The 23752-nt window shown below is 33.3% G+C and overlaps 1 protein-coding gene across 2 annotated transcripts in view; it reads left to right on the top strand.

Moving 5' to 3' along the window:
• DMXL1 (Dmx like 1) overlaps window positions 1–23167 on the top strand; it is a 158974-nt gene extending 135807 nt beyond the window's left edge. For both annotated transcript variants that reach the window (XM_079760045.1, XM_079760044.1), the window contains 7 exons: window positions 4300–4360; window positions 8025–8152; window positions 10673–10765; window positions 12577–12668; window positions 14334–14386; window positions 19098–19315; window positions 20999–23167. In XM_079760045.1, coding sequence (XP_079616171.1) covers window positions 4300–4360; window positions 8025–8152; window positions 10673–10765; window positions 12577–12668; window positions 14334–14386; window positions 19098–19315; window positions 20999–21223 — 870 coding nt within the window. In that variant the 3' untranslated portion in view covers window positions 21224–23167. The remainder of the gene's footprint in view (window positions 1–4299; window positions 4361–8024; window positions 8153–10672; window positions 10766–12576; window positions 12669–14333; window positions 14387–19097; window positions 19316–20998) is intronic.
• The last annotated feature ends 585 nt before the right edge of the window (window positions 23168–23752 follow it).

The raw sequence follows: 23752 nt of genomic DNA, 5'->3' as shown, positions 1-23752 counted from the left end.
TTCTCAGCATCCTCAGCCTGACCAGCACTTGTCATTTGTTGATTTGTTGATGATTGCCATTCTGACAGGTGTGAGATGGTAGCTCATTGTCATTTTAATTTGCATCTCTGGGATGATTTGTGACCTTGAGCATGTTTTCATATGTCTCTTGGCCTTCCTTATGTCCTCTTTCTATTTAGGTCCATTGCCCATTTTTTGATTGGGTTGTTTATCTTCCTTTTGTTAAGTAAGTTGTATGAGTTCCCTGTAAATGCTGGAGATTAAACCCTTATCAGAGATAACATTGGCAAATATGCTCTCCCATGTAGCAGCTTTCTTGTTGTTTTGCTGATGGTTTCTTTGCTGTGCAGAAGCTTTTAATTTTGATGTAGTCCCATTTGTTTATTTTCTCTTTAGTTTCCATTGCCCTAGGAGCTGTATCGGTGAAGATACTGCTTCGACATATGTCTGAGATTTTGCTGCCTTTGGATTCCTCTAAGATTTTTATGGTTTCCCATCTTACATTTAAGTCCTTTATCCATTTTGAGTTTATTTTTGTGTATGGTGTAAGTTGGTGGTCTAGTTTCATTTTTAGCATGTATCTGTCCAATTTTCCCAACACCATTTATTGAAGAGACTGTCATGACTCCATTGTATGCTCTTGCCTTCTTTGTCAAATATTAACTGAGCATAGTATTTGGGGTCGATTTCTGGGTTCTCTATTCTGTTCCATTGGTCTATATCTGTTCTTGTGCCAGGCAGTTTTGAGAACAGTGGCTTTGTAATACAGCTTGATATCTGGTATTGAGATCCCTCCTACTTTGTTCTTCTTTCTCAGGATTGCTGCAGCTATTCTGGGTCTTTTTTTATTCCAGATGAATTTTTGGAGAGTTTGTTCTAGGTCTGTTAAATATGCCGTTGATATTTTAATGGGGAGTGCATTAAATCTATAGATTGCTTTGGGTAGTATGGACATTTTAATGATGTTGATTCTACCAATCCATGAACACAGTATGTTCTTCCATTTGTTTATGTCTTCCTCTACGTCTTTTTTCAGTGTCCTGTAGTTTTCTGAGTACAGGTCTTTTACCTCCTTAGTTAAGTTTATGCCTAGGTATCTTAATTATTTTGGTGCAATGGTAAATGGGATTGTTGTGTTTTTTTTAATCTCTCTTTCTGTAAGTTCACTACTGGTGTATAAAAATGCCGTAGATTTCTTGGCATTAATTTTGTATCCTGCTACATTGCCGAATTCATTTATTAAATCTAATGATTTTTATGGAGTCTTTTTGGCTTTCTATGTACAGTATCATGTCATCTGCGAATAATAACAGTTTTACTTCTTCTTTTCCAATTTGGATGCCTTTTATTTCTTCTTGTCTGATCGCTGTGGCTAGCACTCCCAGTACTATATCGAACAGAAGTGGTGAAAGCGGGCATCCCTGTCTTGTTCCTGTTCTTAGGGGAAATGGTTTTAGTTTTTGCCCATTGAGTATGATGTTGGCTGTAGGTTTGTCATATAAAGCTTTTATTATGTGAACCCTCGTGCGCTACTGGTGGGAATGCAGACTGGTGCAGCCACTGTGGAGAACAGTATGGAGTTTCATCAAAAAAACTAAAAATGGAACTCCCATTTGACTCAGTGATCCCACTTCTAGGAATATGTCCCAAGAAAGTAGATACACCAATCAGAAAGCATATATGCACCCCTATGTTCATAGCAGCACAATTTATAATAGCCTAAGCGCCCATCAGCAGTTGAGTGCATTAAAAAACCTTGGTACATCTACACTGTGGAATACTACGCTGCTGTAAAAAGGAAGGAACTCCTGCCATTTGCAACAGCATGGATGGAGCTGGAGAGCATTATGCTAAGCGAAGTAAGTCAGTCAGTCAGTCAGAGAATTATATCACATAATCTCACTCATTTGTGGATTATAATGAACAACATAAACTGATGAACAAAAACAGATCCAGTGACAGAGAAGCATTGATCAGATGCTCAAACCTCAGAAGGAAGGTAGGGGAGGGTGGGGGTAAGGGGAGAGATCAACCAAAGGACTTGTGTGTATGTATATAAGCCTAAGCAATGGACACAGACACCAGAGGGGTGAGAGCATGAATGGGGGCAGGCGGGGGCAATGGGAGGATAAGGACACATATGTAATATCTTAATCAATAAAAAAAAAATTAAGTTGAAGAATTTGAAAAGCATTATAGTAATTATTGAAATGCATGACTTGGTCATTAATAGTTATTTTTTCCCCAATTGACGGATATATTAAAATTCATTTATTAAATCTGATATTATCATCTCTTATAGGAGACCATAAAGGTAATATACAAAATATATGAAAAGAAGTAATAGGCACTTTTTTCCAACTCCAGTTTCAGAGAATATGCAATACAGTTCTTCCTGTAACAGCTTTCTGTGCTGATCCCTTTGCTTCCACATTGCTCCCTCTGTTCTGTACACAGCAACCAGAGTTGCTGTTTTCTAAAGCATCATTCAGGTTGTCACTTCCCTGCTTAATACTTTCAGATTTTCCAGTAAAACTTGAAAAAGCAAAACAAAAAAAAAACCCCACAAAAAACATGTCCTTATTAACATGGCCTCTAAGGCCCTATGTGATTTAACCCCTGCTGGCCTCTGGCAGCCTCATCACCCTTCATTACACACCTGATTATCTTTGCTCCAGTTAGAGTGGCCTTTTTTCTGTCACTGGAACACATTAAGCTCATTACCATTTCAGAGTCTGTGCCTTGCATTCTGCTTGAAATGCTCTTTCAGATCTTAACCCAAATTCCCATAGATTTCCCTTGCTTACCTCTTGAAGGCATCTGCCCCTCCCTACTTTACCCCCAGTCGCTTTATGTCATATTATTTCATTTTATCATCCTTGTAGCTTTTATCAGTTTTGAACTTATCTGTTATTTGGATGTTTTTTTTATACCCTCTAATCTCTTTGAGAGGTTACTTTATCCCTGCCTTATACATTGATGATCTCTAACTAAAATGGCATTTAATATATAGTAGGTGCTCAGAAAATATTTTATACTCCAAAGCATTATAATACATAATTTACCATTGTAATTCCTTATAGAACTTAATTTTCTTCCTATCTAAAGAAGGATATATTTTTAGTTGGGGTCATTGTGATTTGTAAACATAAATACGATTGTTCCACTCCATCCTAAAGAAAAAGACACTTATATAATGTTATTTTTTATATGGATCTTCTAAAATAATTAATGACGTTTTTTTCCCTTATAATGTTTTACATATGCTTTCAGAAACTTAAATCTGTGTTTGTATATTTTTTATACTTATAATTTTCCTTTGATATTTTAGTCAGAAAATATCATGTAGTTAGAAAAAAAGGTAAATGAAGAACAGAAATCTTTAGGCATTTCTTTAATTAAGGGGAACATGAGATTTAAACATGAAGTTTACTAAACAAAAGTTTAACATTTATTGGGTTTTCATTTTTTGTGGGGAATTGATAAAATATTTTCTTAAGCCCATTATTTTATTGAATTATGAATACTAATGAAAAAGAACATTTGTTTTAACCAACTTCTGCTTTATTGAATTATCATCTGTATCTATATATACCTGTTAGTGTTTCTATCCCTCACCAGTTCTTCTGGATAATCTCTTCCCTCCCTATCAGATCCCCATATCCCTCACTACTTTAGGCTAATTGAACAATTTAAAATTCAGAACAACAAAAAGGCTACATGATAGTGATATACAAATTAGGGTAATATGTAACTGTAGTTATGGTGCTGTGTAAATAGGAAATGTTCTATAAATTAAAATTATCTCTAATTTTACATATATATCTTATTTTTATTTGACAGGCTTTGTAAATCATTCAAAACATGATTTACAAATGGGTTAGTAAACAGTTCCAAATTATCAATTAAAAATTTATATGATTTTCTGTTTACCTTTTTTTTTTTCACATGCTTCTGCCTGTCTTTTTAACCTTATAACTATTCAGGATTATTCCAATAAGTTTAATGGGATCAGAAAAGAATTGACAAGAAAGGAGGTAAGACTAAATACTCAAGGTGACTTTGTTCCTAGAACCTAGTCAATGATGCAGAAAATGTATGTACACTGAAATGTAAGAGGGCTGAGCTATTAAACTCAATTTGTTACCATATTTAGTGTTTTTACCGCTAATCATAGCAATTAAGGAATCACATATAAATAAATAAATAATACATAAATAAATTTTATTTGAATGTCCTGTCACAAGTAAAATTTTTAATGCTATTGTAACTAAAAGAAAAATTTTTCTTTATTAACAGATGATTAAGAAAGCCATTAATAATGTCAGAAGAATGACTTCTCACCCTACTCTTCCTTACTGTAAGTTGATAATAATTAGTGATTATTCTAAGGAATTAAAGTTTAAGTCAAAAGATAGTCAACATTTATTTTACTTTTTTTGTAGAGAATGTTTGCTAGCAAATAAGATCTTCATTTCAAAATTGGATAAAAACAGAAAACAAATTTTTTAATTAATAGGGAAGCCTAACTTAATATAGTAAATTTTTAGCATTTTGACTACATATTTTTAAGTTAGCATGTTTTATTTTTTAATATTTTTGGACTCTTTACACAATGTTAAGTTGTAGTTGATAATTATTGTTTAAACAATAGGATTACTTCCATCTTTTCTTACATAAACCAGAAGCATATCGTGGTCATTTATTGCTCATCATAATCAGTTTGTATTTTATTACTATTTGGTCAGTTTGTCTTTTATTGGACACACTAATAGTAAGTATAGGAAATGGTTATTATAATATTCTTCTAAGGCAGGGTATGTTTATTTTGAGTTAATCTCTATGAATCTCAAAAGTTTTTCTTTAATGAAGAATTTTATTAATGGGGAATTTATTAGAAGTATTGTAGCAGAGAAAAATAATAGAGATAATTTTTAAATTAATTGGTGGGTAGGAATCAACATTCATATTGACATGTGAGTATTCCAAATTTTTTAAATACAATTTTTAAGTTATCCTACCACACAGTAACAAAAATAGAGCATGTTATTAAGAGGTGTTCATGTCCCTCCAATTTAATAACCTATAAAAATTCTACCTTCTTTTTTGAGATTTATTCTGATAAAATACAATTGATAAAGCCAGTGTTCTTTTCAACTTAATTATCGTAAGCATCTCTTATCAAAATTGTACACCAGAGTCCAATAAAAGGATTCAAGAGAACCATATATTTAAAATGAAGAGAGTACTTTCTGTTACTTATGCTAGAGGAATATAATAATACTAGAGGCCCAGTGCATGAAATTTGTGCACGGGGGGAGGGTGTCCCTCAGCCCGCCCTGCACTCTCTCCAATCCAGGACCCCTCAGGGATGTCCGACTGTTGGTTTAGGCCCGATCCCATAGATATCCCTCTTGCAATCCAGGACCACTGGCTCCTAATCACTCACCTGCCTGCCTGCCTAATGTCCCCAACTGCCCTCCCCTGCCAGCCTGGTTGCCCTCAACGGCCCTCCCCCGCCAGCCTGGTCGCCCCCAACTGCCCTCCCCTGCCAGCCTGGTCGCCCCCAACTGCCCTCCCCTGCAGGCCAGCTCGCCCCAACTGCCCTCCCCTACTGGCCTGGTTGGCCCCAGCTGCCCTTCCCTGCCAGCCTGATCTCGCCCCTAACTGCTCTCCCCTGCTGGCCTGATTGCCCCTAACTGCCTCTGCCTCGGCCCCCACCACTATGGTTTTGTCCGGAAGGAAGTCAGATGTCTGGAAGATAGCCAGTCAACCCAGTCTAATTAGCATATTACCCTTTTGTTAGTATAGATAAAAAATTAGTCTGTTTTTACTACCTTGAATTTATTCAACACTAGAAGTATGTTTTCCATCCACAAGTCTAATGTGAAGTGAAAACTAATAATTTGTAATGAAGCATAGAGAGCAACTAGTCAAATGTGCTTTATAAACAAAGCCTAAATAATATTACTCCCACAGCAAGAAACATTTGGGATTGCTTAAAAAATCTATCTTGATTCTGTACGGTAGGGTTTGGAAGTGTCCTGAAATATTGAAAGGACTTCATTTCTTCTCATCTCCATAGTCATCTCTGTCCCAACAGATGACTAGTTTATAGGAAATATTCTTTACCTCAATCCCATAAATTTAAATAAAGAGATCCCTAGTTTCAAAGGCAGTTAATGGACTTATTTTCAAAGTCATTAGGTAACATTAGATCACTTCTGTCTTGGAATAAGAACTAACTTTCTTCAGAGAAGTACCATAACTGGCAGATAAAAGACTTGAAGATTTTAAAGCTCATTAAATTAATCACTGGATTTTTTTCAGTATATCTTTTCATGTCATGATCAAGTGCACAGGTAGTAATTTAGTTCAGCAATAAACACTATTTATGTAGTGAAATGTTATGAGATAGGATTTTTCAAAATTTTACTCCAAATTTCAGATACCTCATAATAGCTTCTTGCCTTGGAGTAGATCTTGAAAAAATTTTAGTCACTAGAAACCAATATTTTTTTTACTTCTACCCTAGAGAAATTTTTTAGAAGTTAGGCTAACAAATTTGAATAAAATAGAAATGAAAGTCTTAAGAGAACTTTCTTTTTAAAATTATGAACTTATTGAGGTTTTTACCACTGTAGTTAACCCATTTCTTACCTGTTTGATATAATACTATTCAATTGCTAATGAGGGATATTTACTCAGACAACTTGGTTATAGGAACCTTTAATCTTGCCCTTTAAAATCTTAGGCTACAAAGACTTTAAGAGACTATTTCATTTTATATGTCAGATACTAATAATGAAGGATTTTTCTCAAGTAAATAAAACCAGAAATAATAATAGAAAATTTTGAGTGGTTTTTAAACGCAAGTAGCCCAATTTATTTTTCTGAATAAGCTTAAGCAAGACTGTTGGGGTAGAGGGAAAATAACTTTTATCCCAATCTCAAGAATTCTCCCCACCCTTCCACCCCAGCCCAGTGTTAAACATTTCAAAACAATTTACGTCCATTTACTCTAAATACTGGTAAGGAATAAGGAATCTTGACTAATATATGACTAGCAATGTGGTAGGTCTTTATTTACATTAATAAAATTTCTCATGACTTTTATTACCTCATTAACACTGATAATTATACTTAATATAAATTGACACCTATATGTATCATTATTCTCCTTTTATGGGAAGGAAATAGGCTCAGGGAGATTAAAATAAATTTCTTAGTCTCACAAAATTAGTAAGTGATGAAGTGAAGAATTAGAAATTATTTAACTTATTCATATTTCTCAATGAAACAACATTTTGAGATATCAAGTAATTGGAATAACTACTAGAAATGTTTTTTATCATGACATTCAGGGCCTTCTACAATCTTTTTTTTCCCCCCAGAGGAAATTGTATAAACTTCTTAAAAATATATATATTTTTATTGATTTCAGAGAAGAAGGGAGTGGGAGCGAGAGATAGAAACATCGATGATGAGGGAAAATCATTGATTGACTGCCTCCTACATGCCCCCTACTACGGGTCAAGCCCACAACCTGGGCATGTGCCCTTGACCGGAATCGAACCTGGAACCATTCAGTCCACAGGCCGATGCTCTATCCACTGAGGCAAACCGGCTAGGGCAAAAATGTATAAACTTAAACATTAGTAGTGTTACTGTTAAGAATTGGCTCTTTAGTAATCCCAAGAATTTAAGTGGTTATAAAAGCTATTTATTAAAGGTATTAAAACATCATTGAGATCATTTCAAAAGGAAATAAAATTTTAGAGTTCTTTAATTGCTTCTGTTGTTTTGTATGAGCATATGTTCTCAGTCAAAAGTACATCTTATTACTATCTGTTTTTAAGATGAAGTATTCAAGTGAAATTTCATACAAAGGTAAATTCATATAAATTGGCTATGCTTCATTTCTTAGGTGTTTCTTCCATAAATATTTTCACATTGGATTAAAAAATAAATTTTTCCAAAGATTCCTGAAATAAATTTGCAATTTGTGCTCTTTTATAATGCAGATCTGACAGGAGCTCAGGATGGAAGTGTCAGAATGTTTGAATGGGGCCATTCTCAACAGATAACCTGCTTTCGATCTGGCGGCAATTCAAGAGTTACAAGAATGAGATTTAACTACCAGGGAAATAAGGTAGTATATAAAAATACAAATGGAAAAATGGCTTGATTATGTTGGAGGTTTATAAATATTCCTAGTTTGGGTTTCTGAAGAGTATAGCTCAGTGAGCTAATAGTAAAGCATTAACCTATATGCATTTTTTTTTAAAAAAAATCTCTCCAAGAATGCTTATATTTGGTTCTTCTTGGAAAGACATTGTATATATGTCTATTAAAATTCACTTAAATGATGCTCAAGGACCAAATGATACTAGGACCACCTTCTGTTACACATTTTTGATTAAACATTTGATTATATATTTTTGTTTATCCTCTGGAACCTACTTAAAGTATGGTCAAGTACCAGGTAGCAAGTAACATCTGGGAACATCTTAGAGTGCAAATTATTGACTCTACTTCAGACCTACTGAATCACCATCTGCATTTTAACCACATACTCTGATGATATGTACACACATTGAAGTTTTGAGAAGCACTGCTCTAGAACAGGATATCGACAAACTATAGTCCAGCCACCTGTTTTGTAAATAAAGTTTTATTGGAACACAGATACTCCATTCATTATTTGTTTTCTATGATTACTTTTCCACTCTAACAGCAGAGTTCAAGAGAACAAAGACTTTATAGCTGGCAAGCCGAAAATAATTACTGTATGGTCTTTAAAGAAAAGTTTGTTACCCAGTCAGTCTTGCCCAGTGGTTGAGAGTCAACCCATGAACCAGGAGGTCATGGTTTGATTCCCAGTCAGGGTACATATCCGGGTTGCAGGCTCGATCCCCAGTAGAGGGTGTGCAGGAGGCAGCTGATCGATGCCTCTCATTGATGTTTTTATCTCTCTATCCTTCTCCCTTCCTCTCTCTCTAAAGATCATGAACCAGGAGGAAGGAAGGGCCTACCAAGTACTAGAAATATTGAGAAACAACACGTTCCTAGACACATCCTGATTATTTAATTTTTGTTTTATTATTAAGTTAAGGATAAAGAGAGCTTCTAGGAAGGAAAAGAGGTAACAATAGTTACTTGGAGCCTCTCCACCACCCCCTCCAAAATTAATGGCATTGGTCCCCTTCAAAATAGAGGTTACAAATAGACAGTAGAACAATACTCACAGAATTCTGATGGACAAGTAATGAGAACTATGAGTTTAATGTCTATCCAAACTATTAATTCAGATTGGACAGCAAAATAAACACATTTTTAAGTATGCAGAGACTTGTTACTTTCTATATACCCTTTCTGAAAAACGTACCTAAATCTACTCCAAAAAACTTAAGAGAAATAACAAAAAGGATAGCCCCTAGAAAAATATCTATAACAAATATAGTAAGAGTTGGTTTATATCTAATATTAGCCCTATCAAATTTTTAGAAGATAACTTAATAGAGAGGTAGACAAAGAATATGTACAATCAATTTATTAAATTATGCATGGCCAATAACCCTTATTAATAATTGAAGTAATGCAGTGTTGACTAATGTGTAAGAAAAGTGGGAGTGTAAATTGGTATTACCTCTTAGGACTTAATTTTGTCTTTACTTACGAATTTTAGATAATGTCCTTTGTCAAAGCTTTTCTGTTTCTAAATATCTATCCTACATAAATACTCAAAGGCATATGTACAAGAATGTTCAAAGTAACACTTTTTATGTGGGCAAAATTGGAAACTGTCCATAGGGAAAAGTTTTAAAAACTTATAACTATATAGTATAATGCTACATAGCACAAGAATAAGGTTGATTTATATATACCAATGTGGAAAGATGGTTATAAGTTAAAAACATAATTGTGGAATTGTGTATTTATTATGATCCTAACTTAAAAAAATTATGTATGTGTGAATATTTGAATATTTATAGAAGAAATCTCGAAGGGAACCCATAAAATTGTTGTTAATTGTTAGGCCTGGAAATGGGAGAGGGCAGTAATCCAAAGTAGACATTTGTTTTATTTTATATACTTTTTATAAATATGCATTATTTTTATAATATAAAGGAAAAATTGCCAGCAGCCTTACTCATCCTTCAAGATCTGTATCATATAATCCCTTTCTGGATTATTTGACATCTTCCCAGTCAAATTGCCTGAGTTCCCATAGTGGAATTCTTTTACTATGATAATCTTTTTTTCATTGTATTTTCTACTGTTATTTACATGTTTTCCTTATTGTATATTTCTGGAAGTTATCATTTTGTCTTTTTCAAAATGAAGTTTTCTACCTTATACATGCTAAAACTTTATCACATAGTTTAATGTATAAATCCAGCATCCTGTTTTTGGAGTACTTATAAAGAATATATAGACTATGCTGTTGGTTAGCATAATAAAATGGGTGTCTGATATTTATTTTTTTAATGTCTAACCTTGAAATTTTTAAAACAGTACCTAAATGTTTTTCTGGATGCATAGGTGAAGTGAAAAGTTAAACAATTTTTAATCAAATGTTTAAGAGTCAAAATATGGGATTCAAAGTAAGGGTAAGGGTAAATGTGTGCTTCTGTATTTGTATTAAACACTTAAATATTTTTTCTCTAAGTTTGGAATAGTTGATGCTGATGGATATTTAAGTTTGTATCAAACAAACTGGAAATGTTGTCCAGTCACTGGAAGCATGCCTAAGCCATACCTGGTAAGCCAAAAATTCCCAACTTGAAAATTTTATGAATTTTTCTTTTAAAGACACCAAGAATATATATTTGAGGCAAGAAATATTAAAGCCAAAAAATAAAATCTGTCTAGTCCTATGTATTCAACAGTTTACTATAAGCTCCTGTCCTTGTATTATGTGAAAATTACTCTATCAGGCATAAAAAGCTCTGGTAACTTGTAAAATTAACCTGTTTATAACCAACATGGCACCTCCAGAGACCAATGCAAACTGTGAGTTACTCAAACCCTTTTCTAGCCTCACTTATGCTACAGTGGGTATTACACCTAAAAAGAATGATCAAAAGCCCAGTGCAACTGGTTGCCTTTCTGCATTATTCCTCATGAACAAAGTAGAAAGTGTATTATATAGCTGGTACTATTATTTTCTTGCTCATCTCTTTAAAAAAAATTGATACATTTCAATTCAGGATCACACAGGCTTAATGAATTTTCTACATCTTCACAAGCACTGAATTTATATATAACATATTCTTTGGTGAAGCCCTTTATAGGACTAAGCAATATCTATCAAGAAAATATTAAGAATATGGGTTAAGATTCTGATAATTCACCTAAGGTTAAATGCTCGAATATAGTACTAATCTAAATGAAAGCAAACAAAGGAGAGTTGATGAGATACCTTTATTTTTCCTCATATTTTTATTAAGCCAACAGATTCAAATATACAAGTTTATGTTCCTTAAGGAACTGTTTTTGTGTGATTTTTTAATTTCTAAAGAGATAAATTGGATTAAAATGTTCATTATTGACTTTGGGGGAATAAAATAGATTTGTTCATTTTAAGGACATATCCTCTAGCCCAGCTCCAATAGTGATCAGGGGGGAATGGGGAAGTGACTCAGAGGAAAAAAAAATCTTCATTTGATGATTTTGACATACTTTAAAAAATCATTTTTTAGCCCTGACTGCATAGCTGAGTGATTGTCAACCTATGAACCAGGAGGTCACAGTTTGATTCCTGGTCAGGGCACATGCCCAGGTTGTGGGCTTTATTTCCAGTGTGGGGCATGCAGGAGGCAGCTGATCAATGATTTTCTCTCATCATTGATGTTTCTATTTCTCTCCCTTTCCCTTCCTCTCTGAAATCAATAAAAATATTTTTTAAAGTCATTTTTTTTATTGAAGAGAAACATCTGAACAAACATAACCTGGAAGTCTTTATAATTAACTAAAACTCTCATAATATTTTAAGTTATTATTTGAAGGAATATTGAAAGACACTATAAATTTTTAAATTTTGTTAATATTAGTAATATGTTTTTATTCATATACATGAAAAATTATTTAAAGCTTTAAATATTTCTGAAAATAAATAATTTTGCCTGAGAATCTAGTATCCTAGTTTCTGTCTTCTAAGACAAAAATTTTTTACAAATATTCCAAGGGAAATATTTAGAGTTTAAACTCCTTTTGTTTCCCTTTGAACTATTGGTTGAACAAAAGCAAAGGGCCTCATAAAGGGTCATGACATATCCAGCTTATTTAAATGGTTCAGGAATAGGTGTGTGTATGTGTGCATGGGTGTAAGTATATGAAAGAAGGAGAGGGAAAGCAAATGTGGCAAATGTTAAAAATTGGTGAATCTGGGTAAAGTGTGTATGAGGATTCTGTGTTTTACCCCTGAAACTTTTCTAAAGCTCAGAGGGCGGGAGAGGAGGGAATGCAGAGTTTAAGTAAGCCACAAATTACATGATCAGTTTTTGATTAATGCATCTACCAGGTTATGAAACTGTTAATAATATTAACATTTGCTGTTTATAACTATTACAGACTTGGCAGTGTCATAACAAAACAGCCAATGATTTTGTCTTCATTAGTTCCTCCTCTCTAATAGCTACAGCTGGTCTTTCAACTGACAATAGGTAAGAGATTATAACAGAAATTGAAGTGCATAGGAAATAGCTGAACTTTATTTCTAATTGCTTTATGTCTTTACATCTCAAGAATGTTTTTATAATCATGCCTTTAAATATATTTATTATAAAAATTCTTATTTGGGGCATTTTAGTATTCTAGTTGTAAATTTAAGGGTATTCTGTTGCCATTAAAAACAAATAGGGTAAAGGGAGTCGAATACATGGTGATGAAAGGAGACTTCATTTTGGGTGGTGAATACACAAATCATAAAATTGTACACTTGAAACCTATATAATTTTAATAAGCAATGTTGCTTCAATATAATAAAATTCAAAAATTTTTTGAAAAAAATTATTCCTTTTGTATTGTTAATATTCTAATGTTAAGATTTGAGTGTAACAAGGTTTGGTTGTTGGTGGAATTAATTTTTTTTCCATATGATTCCCTGTGTTAAGAAAGCTTGAGGCAAAAAACCCAAAAACACATTTAGTTATTGGCCATGCTCTTTAGTTAATGCTCACTGTGGCTCTATTAGATAGATCAGCGATTTTCAACCTTTTTCATCTCATGGCATACATTAACTAAGTATTAAAATTCGGCAGCACACCTAAAATATATTAATTTTTGCCCAGCTGACAAAAAATAGGTATAATTTTGATTGACATAAAAATTATTATTATCTCCATATTTTCTCCAAAGTGACTTTTTAAAAAAATCAGGTGTCTACACTTGTATGTAAGGATTTCTGATACCAAGAATTAATCAATCAGATGCAACCTTTTTATGCAACATGACCAATGAGATTCAGCTCTATTATATGACCTATCTATTTATGGTTCAAGACAGGCCATTCACACCAGATGGCTATTGTTGTGTTGGCTGTTGTCATTTTTTTAATTTGACAATCTAAGGCATTAGAGGTCAGTATCCCTGAATAAATAGTTGGGTATTTCATGTTTTAAAAATTCTTCCAACTGACCAGTTGAAATCACTGACTGTTTCACAAAAAGAAACTTAAGACTTGTTAATTGTACATTAGCTAATAAGTGATAGCCTGTCTCCATCCCCTCAAAAATCTTTAAATATGTCTTACCCTGCCTCCATCTCCACACCCCCACTTTTGACTTCCTTCATACAGCTGAGTTATGAGATCAAGGCCAACTGAGGCTGCTGAACTTTTATATTTAGGGGTATGGCCTCATTTTGCCCTAGAAATGGGACTGTAGGAATATGGAGTTTTTAACCCATCTTCCATAAAAATTCTTACATATATTGGTGCCTCCATTGCAACTCATGGAAAGGCGTAAAAGCTGCTCCCATTCATAGTAGAAATAAGTTTTCTTTGTACTTCAGAAAATTCAGTGTATCCTATTTGTGAATGGCAGTCTGTTAGAGAATCAGTGAATATAAAAAGTAACTTCCCTATTCAGGCTTCATATAGTAGTATTTGTAAATACATGTTAATATGAAATTACTCAATTTTATGAGTTAGTAGTTTTTAAATTTTGTTTAAAATTAATCATACATAAATATATTGGTTACTTGTATTTGGTGTGTTTATAAATTTAAGAACTTTCTGAGAGAGCAAGGTTTAAATGTTATGTTACTATATGAGACATACTTTTTATTCTGTCAACTTTGTCACTCAAGAGTTAATTTTTTTTTTCCAGAAACATATGTTTGTGGGATACTCTTGTAGCATCTGCCAATAGTTTAGTTCATGGTAAGTTTTGAAAGTATTTTATAAATATTGAACGTCAAGAAATTCATAAACTAAAAATTATTTTTAAATGAATACGGTTTTTTAAATAGCATATTTATTAGCCCATGAGGTTTATTTTGCCCTTGGTGACACAGTTTAAAAGCAGAAATAATGCAGTATGCATAATTAAACCTTCACTATACCTTGATGAGGGACAGTAGACAGATAATATAAAAATCATTTGTCTTTACTTTGGATCTCATGGTTATAAGTCATCATGGTGAACATCAATTACTGCATAACATTTTGTTTCCACTCACCATTCCTATTTAACTAACATTGTACTGGAAGTCCTAACTAATGCAGTAAGAGAAAAGCAAATAAAAGGTGTACAGATTGGAAGAGTAGAAAAAAATGCTTTTATTCACAGATGGAACAATTATCTCTGTAGAAAATCCCTAAGAATCTACAAAAATTACTTCCAGGAACTAATGTGTGAGTATAGCAGAGTACAGAATACATGATCAATACTAAAGTCAGTTGCTTTCCTATATACCAACAATTGGCATTTGAAATTTTAAAAATACTACAATTTATAATATAATCCAAAATAATGAAATATTGAGGCATAAATCTAACAAAATATGTATAGCATCTATTGGAGAAAAATACATAAAAGATAAGAGAAATCAAAGCTCTAAGTAAATAGATATTCCATATCCACAGATTGGAATACTCGATATTAAGTTGTCAGTTCCAACGTCATAGATTCAATCCTATCTAATCAAAATCCCAGCAAGCCATTTTGCACATATCAACAAACTGGTTCTAAAGTTTGTAGAGAGAGGCAACAGATCTAGAATACTAAATACTGAAGAAAAACAAACTTGGAGGACTCACATTACCTGATTTTAGATCTTACTATAAAGCTACAGTAATTAAGATATTGTGATATTGGCTTAAGAATAGACACTTATCATAGAACAGGGTACAGACATACCTCAGAGATGTTACAGGTTCAGTTTTGGACCCCCACAATAAAGTGAATATTGCAATATAGGCATACATCATTTTATTGCACTTCCCTTTTTTGCACTTCACAGATGTTGCATTTTTTTACAAATTGAAGGCAAGATCTTCCACTAGCACAAAGATTACTACTTTATTGCTATATTCTTTTTATTGCAGTGGTCTGGAACTCAACGGCAGTATCTCTGAGGTATGCCGGTAAAGCGAGTCATACAAGTTTTTTGGTTTCCCATTGCCTATAAAAGTTATGATTACACTATACATACTGTAGTCTTTTAGTAACAATTGCTCTGGCATGTGATGCTGTTTGATAGCATTTTACCCACAGTTGAACCTGCTTCTGCTTAGTCAACTAAGTTTATGTAATATTCTAAATCCTTTGTTGTCATTTCAACAATCTTCACAGCATTTTCACCACGAGTAGATTCCATCTTTCTTTGCTTATCCATAAGAAGCAACTCATCATTTACCAAGTTTTAGCAATTTGGTCACATCTCCAAACTCCACTTCTAATTCTGGTTCTCTTGTTATTTCCGTCACTTCTGCAGTTACTTTCTTCACTGAACTCTTGAACCCCTCAAAGTCATCCAGAAGAGTTGGAATCAACATCTTCTAAACTCCTGTTAATGTTGATATTTTGACCTCTTCCCATAAATTACAAATGTTCTTAATGGCATCTAGAATGGTGAATCCCTTCCAAAAGGTTTTCAATTTACTTTGCCCAGATCCTTATGGCATCTATAGCCTTAGGAAACATATTTCTTTTCTTTTTTTTTTTAATGTGTTTTTGAGAGGAAAGGAGAGGCATAGAGAGAATGGAACATCGTCAATTGACTGCCTCCTATACGCCCCCTAATGGGGATCAACCCTGCAAGCTGAGCATGTTCCCTGATCGGGAATCAAACCCATGACCTCTTGGTTTCTGGGTTGATGCTCAACTGCTGAACCACACTGGCCGGGCAAAATGTATTTCTTAAACAGTAAAAATTGAAATTACTTACTGACCCATGTTTTGTTAGCAGGCATGAAAATATTAATCTTGTACATCTCCATCAGAGCTCTTGGGTGACCACATGCATTGTTAATGAGCAGTAATAATTTTAAAATATTTTTTTTTCTGTGCAGTAGGTCTCAACAGTGTGCTTAAAATAGTCAGTAAAGCACATTATAAACAGATATGCTGTCATCCGGGCTTTGTTGGTTCTTTTTTGTTGTTGTTAATCCTCGCCTGAGGATATTTTTCCATTGATTTTTAGAGAGTGAAAGGAAGGGGGAGATACAGAATGAGAGAGAGAAACATCGATGTGAGAGAGACCCATCAACTGGTTGCCTCCTGCATGCGCCCTGACCAGGGCCAGGGATCAAGCCAAGGTACATGCCCTTGATTGAAATCGAACTTGGGAACATTCTATCCATTGAGCCAAACTAGCTAGGGCATGTTGGTTTTTTTTATAGAGCACAGGCAGAGTTGATTTAGCATAATACTTAAGGGCTCTAGGATTTTTGGAGTGTAAGTAAGCATTAGCTTCGACTTAAAAGTTCCCAGCTGCATTAGCCCCCAATAAAGAAAGTCAGCCCATCCTTTAACACTTTGAAGTCAAGCTTGACTTCTTTCTAGCTATGAAAGTCCTAGATGGTATCTTCTTCCAATATAAGGCTGTTTCATCTACACTGAAACTCTCATTTCATTATCTTAGCTGGATCTTCTGGATAACTTGCTGTAGCTTCTTCATCAGCACTTGCTGTTTCACCTTGCACATTTTAAGTTTTGGAGACAGATTCTTTCTTTAAACCTCATGAACCAAACTCTGCTAACTTCCAACTTGTCTTCTGTAGCTTCCTCACCTCTCTGTCTGTAGAATTGAAGAGAGGTAGAGCCTTGCTCTGGCTTAGTCTTTGACCTAAGGAAATATTGTAACTGGTTTGACCTATCTGGACCACTGAAACTTTCTCCATATCAGTAATAAAGCTGTTTTGCTTTCCTATCATTCATGTGTTCACTGGAGTAGCACTTTTAATTTTCTTCAAGAACTTTTCCTTTGCATTCATATCTTGGCTCACTAGTGCAAGGAGTCTAGCTTTCTGCCTATCTCGGCTTTTGACATGCCTTTCTCACTAAGTTTAATCATTTCTAACTGTTGATTTAAAGTGAGATATGTGACACTCTTCCTTTCACTTGAACACTTAGAGGCCATTGTAGGGTTATTGATTGATCTTATTTCAATATTGCTGTGTCTCAGGGAATAGGGAGACCTGAGGAGAGGGAAACAGACGGGGGAACAGCCAGTCAGAACACACTCAACATTTATTAAGTGTGCCATCTTATGGGCATGGTTCACAGCACCCCAAAAAAATTATAATAGTAACATCAAAAATCACTGACCACAGATCATCCTAACAAACATAATAATAATGAAAAAGTTTGAAATATTGAGAGAATTATTAAAATGTGACAGAGACGCAAAGTGAGCAAATGCTGTTAGAAAAACGGCGCTAACAGACATGCTGTATACAGGGTTGCCACAAGTAATACAGTGTCTGTGAAGTACAAGAAAGTGAAACAATAAAGCAAGGTATGCTTGTAAGTAGCCCAGTAATAGACTCACACGTAAATAGTGCATTGATTGTTAATAAAGACACATAGACAATTAAATGGAGACAGATAGTTTTCCAACAAATAGTGCTATAATAATTGGATGCTGATATGCAGAAAAATTAACCTCACCCTTTTCATGAAAATTAACTCAAAATGGATCATAGAGTTATACATAAAATACAAGCTAAAAAATTCCTAGAACAAAATGTAGGAGAAAATCTAGGTGTTCTTGGGTTTGGTGATGACTTTTTAGATACAAAACCAAAAGTCTAACCCATGAAAGAAATAATATATTAAAGATTTTTTAAATTATTCACTTATCAACATTTGAATAGCAAATAAGTATACAAAATGGTGTTCAGCATCAATAGTTATCAGGGAAATGCAAATTAAATTCACATAAGATACTACTCTATACACTGAAATGGCCAAAATTAAAGATTCTAGGATACCAAGTGTTGGTGAGGATATGGAAATACCAGAACACTCATGATTTTGTTGATAGAGGTATGAAATGGCACAACCACTTTGGAAAACTGTTTGGTAGTTTCTAATAAAGTTAAACATACACTTAATATGACCCAGCAGTATGTATGTATGTATGTATATATATATATATATATATATATATATATATATATATAGTCTTCACTAATAAAAGAGAAATATGCAAATAGACTGTACCTCCATGATGCCCATCAGCCAATCAGGAGTAAGTATGCAAATTAACCCAACAAAGCTGGAGGGTTAATTTGCATACACAGATGCAGAGCAGCCGGGCAGGGTGGGATGCCTGCTATGAGGGGGTGGGCGGGGGGCGGAGGGAGCTACAGGAGCTGCATTCTGGCCGGGAGCAAGGACTTTCAGGCTCCCGGGTGGCTGGGAGCAAAGCCAGGGGAAGGAAGGCATATTCTTGCATGAATCTTCATGCAATGGGTCTCGTGTGTGTGTGTGTGTGTGTGTGTGTGTGTGTGTGTGTGTGTGTGTATCCAAGAGAAATGAAAACACATGTCCACAAAAACACATGTTCTAACATTTCACCTTGGCCAAAAGCCATAAGTCTGTTTCTTATACTATTAAGTGATTTTTACTTTTTTTTTCTTTCAGCTTTTATTTGCCATGATAGTGGAGCCACTGTTTTAGCATATGCTCCAAAACATCAGCTACTAATATCATGTGGCAGAAAAGGATTTACATGTGTCTTTGACCTTCAGCAACGACAACAAAGGCAGCTTTTCCAGAGCCATGATTCTCCTGTTAAAGCTGTTGCTATTGATCCAACTGAAGAGTACTTTGTTACAGGATCTGCTGAAGGCAGCATAAAGGTAAACATAATAATGCCACATATCTACAAAAAGAAATCTTCAGAAACCTTAGGTGTTTAATCGTAATTGATGATGTTAGTCTCTTTAAATAATATACGTGTATATTAACAATTCCTTCGTAGTCAACCACATTAACTGCTATTTAATAAATCTTTTAACAAATGAAGTAATGATTAACTTGAAAATTGTCTATTTTTAAGATATGCTTAATTAATGCATATAAAAGAACTAGATTTTTCCATGGATATAAATACATTTCAGATGTTAAAATTAGTCTTGACTGCATGTTAAGCATTACTGAATTCTATTTCAGGTACCGCGAAGTATACTGACATTTCCTTATGCCATTTTTATTTATTTATTTATAGCTTTAGCATGCAACTACTCAGTGCCTGATTCAGTAATTCTGAATGTACCTGGATAAGTCCTGCCTATAACAGTCCTTCTCAAACCCCACTGTGTTTAAAACCTAGAAGTTTTTTAAAATGTTAAGCAGCTTATTAAAAATGTACCCCACTCCAAAAATTCTATTGTTAGGTCCCACCCCAAAAATATTTAGTAAGTCCAAGGTTCAGGAATGTGAATTTTTATAACACATACCTAGTGATTTTGATGGAGAGTCCTCTGGCCACACTTGGAAACATCTGCAGAAATAAGTTAGTTTAGACTAGTCCCTAAATTATTCTAATGGTCAGCAATCTACTGGGAGAGTTTGATTTCTTAGAATCCATTAATTTAAATGCTAGAGAATTTATTTAGTGCAAATAAATTGGACTACTTTGTTAGAACTGGCATATTATTTTAAAAATATTTAGCAAGAAAAAATTAGTTATATTTGAACTGCCCTCAGCTTAGGCAGTTTATACTGTATTTTAGATTAGTTCTTTTGTTTGTACTCAGTTTTATTATTTAATTGAGTAAAAAAATAGATTTGAAAATAAACAATGTAGTATATTCAGTTTAACAAGTATGTCTAGAATGGTAGAAATTAATTTATTTCTTAAAGAAAAGTAAGATTTTTATTAATGAGATCTAAAAATAAATAAATAAATAAATTGGTTCCCTAAATTTAAAACAATGTCCTGAAAGTATTTAGGTTCCACATTAGTGAAGATGCTTATAAATTACTTTAGGGACAGACACATTTATTTGGAAAGGGATAAAAAATAGAAAGTTTCTATTTAGTAAATTAATTATTCTGAAGTTATATTAATTAACCTTATCTTGCAGTTGGAACATAGATTTGCCTTATGTGAGGGCCTCTAGGTATCTATTGCTTTTCAGTGGTTCTGATCCCCTGGGGGTATTTTACATTATAGAGACAAGATTACTTCACTATAGAACTACACAGCAAAAGCTTTGCTGAGAGATAGGAAATTTTGATGGTAGTCCTTATAATATTCCAAGTTTTTGTAGAATTGTACACTTAACATCCTTGTACCTAAGTTTTCTCATCTCCAATGCAAGGTTAAAAATACCTTCCTCTCTTACTGGATGGATTTTGAAGAATGTAATAATATCAAAGTGAGTTACTTCCTATTCAGAACTTAGGCCTACACAGGCTTTTCTCCATCTTTGTTTTAGAAATTCCTTATTTGCACAGGAAGACAGGCTAAATATTATATTTATACTTTTTAGGTAATCATCAACCCCAAGTTTTATTTTGTTCTTAATATCTTTCAGATTTGGAATCTCTCTACCTTTAGTCTTCTTCACACTTTTATCAGTGAACATGCTCGGCAATCCATTTTCAGAAATATCGGAACGGGAGTGATGCAAATTGAGACAGGGCCAGCAAATCACATTTTTTCATGTGGAGCTGATGGAACAATGAAAATGAGGATACTGCCGGATCAGTTTAGCCCATTAAATGAAGTATTGAAACATGATGTGAAATTTATGTTGTAACATTTTGACAATAAGATCTATAATTTATTACCTATTCCATAGAAGTGGCCAACACATGTAATGTACATTGATTACTCTCAATGCCACAAATAAGCTAATGCTTTCTTATTTTCATATTTATTTTATGGAGCTTTGCCCTTGATGCACTGATGCCTTAAAAATTAACAAGGTCATTCAGAATTAGACTCTGTTGCCCAAACTAGAATGCTGTAAGTAATGCTGTAATATTACATATTTATAGTGTGTTATAGTGAGGATGTCACAGTGTCAAATGAGTTGTGTTTTCTTATGGTTGACAAAGTCTTCTGCAGACACCTCTGCATGAATTTCTTCCACAGTAAAATACCTTTTATATAAAGGCAGTTGCACATCCATCATCACTTAATTCACCATACTCTTAGTTCCTTTTTCAGACTTACACATCTCAAACTTTTCTTCTCTTAACTAATGATAGATTGATATTTGAGTAAGAATCAAAAAAATAATGTACATCTCCATTAAAACTATTATTGGGACTTAAGTGATAAATGAGCCAAGTGGCTCATTATGTAAATTTTCAAGTTTCCCTACTGGAGCCCAAGTGTGGGTATGTATGTATGTGTGTGAGTGTGCGTGTGTGTGCGTGTGTGCGTGTGTGGTTGTGTATATATATGTAATATACCTTGCACATCTTATTTGAACTTACTTTGTGTATATATGAGAAAATTATAAGTCTTTTCATGTGTTTTTGCGCCATAATAACTACTACCACCAGAATAACAACTTTTTTTGCAGCTATTTGTTTTCATGTTCTTTTTTTAAAATTTTTTGAATTCCCATCGGATTTTCACATAAATTTCAGGAAGACTTCCAGGATTATTATTTTAAAGATTACATTAAGTCAAATATGTCTTAGCAGGCAATAATAATTCTGTGTTCATATGTATGAGACACTTAAAAGTAAGTTTATAAATTTATGAAAGGATTTTTTGAGCATCAAACATTTTAGTTAAATTTTATTTTTTAGGTGCTTTTAGTCTCAAAATTTCTGAAAACCTTATAGCAGTGTTTTTAAAAACAAATGTGAAAACAGTCAAATTAAATAGATAGTATTTACAAGTGTAAAATACCTGCCAGATCTACCATTAATAGAAAATAAACTGAACCTTATATTTTATTATTTTTGCCAAAATATATTATTTTATTATAAAATATGACCAAAATATTAAAAATGCAGTGCTTTTAACTTAGATGTGCTAACCCTATTTCTCTCTGTTTTGCTATACCTTTTCTGATTCAAAATTATAGAAAACTTGATAAATACTTGATTTTAACCAAGGAGAGAGGCAGTTGGATCTAAGTGTTTGAGGGACAATTATATGCTATTGAGCTTAAATATATTTTGTTAATAGGGACTATAAGAACATTTTTATGTAACAAAGTATGAACAGCTATTATCTTGGAAATTAAAGAGTGAAATAAAACAAAGAAATGAAGGGCTGGTAAAATGAATTTTGTAATATCCTCAGGATACTTTTATCTTAAAAGTATATTGTTAAAGATTTTGTAAATTGTATTCATAATTTTAAATGTGTTGAGCAAGTTGCAGTGAAAATACTGTCATTATGTAGAGAGTTTATGTGCACATAATAACCTGTACCATAAATTGTGCAGTAACAACACGTGACTGTTGCCATGGAGGAATCTGTGACAGCATTGCAAACAATACCATTGTTTGATGTAGTTAAGCTTAAATTATTTTTTAGTAATTTCTTCACAAATCAAGATTCAAAAGGCTTTAAACACTTTTAATAAGAGAAAATTTATTATTATGCTTAGAAAAAAGGCATTGTGGGTGAACTATTATGCATTTTAATGGAGGGTTTATATGAATAATAAATTATGTAAGCCCATATGTAATTACATCCAGAGTCATAATATTTTAAATAAACAATCATGCAGTGACTTTTTTTTTTAGCATGCTATTGTTGTAAGTAATATTTATGAGACTTTAGTTGACTTAAAGTATATGTCACATTTTAAATGGAGAATTTCTGTATTTGAATTTGGTTAATGTAGGAAGGATTGAATACTTTCCCCAGTACTCCTGTTCTTCCTTTTGTACATCCTTTTAACTTAATAGGTAAGCATTATTCAAAAAAGATGAGAATAAAAATAGTAGGAATGCATATTAAGTATAAAGTGATGTACATATATGTAAAATTTCATTCACATTAATGAAGTGAATACATCAAAATACATTTTTTTAATTGTGCATTTTCTGAGAATGTGGCTTTATAATGATGGGATAATTCACAACATTTCAAGCCTCATTTTCTGAAATGTTGGTATTTTCTTATGTAGAATCATGGGACAGTCAATGCCATCCTCCTTTCTTGCTCTCTGTCTTGCCCAAATTCATTTCTTCTTTTTTTTTATAATTACTTAAAAAAATAAAATTATGGAAATTTCTCACACTAGTCTCAACAATCAGAACACAATACAAAGATACCCATTTAAAATCCTTATACAACCTTAGAGGTCTGATCT

This window comes from Cnephaeus nilssonii (genome assembly GCF_951640355.1).
Source record: "Cnephaeus nilssonii genome assembly, chromosome: 2".
NCBI lineage: Eukaryota > Metazoa > Chordata > Mammalia > Chiroptera > Vespertilionidae > Cnephaeus > Cnephaeus nilssonii.
This window is presented reverse-complemented; position numbering and strand designations above follow the sequence as displayed.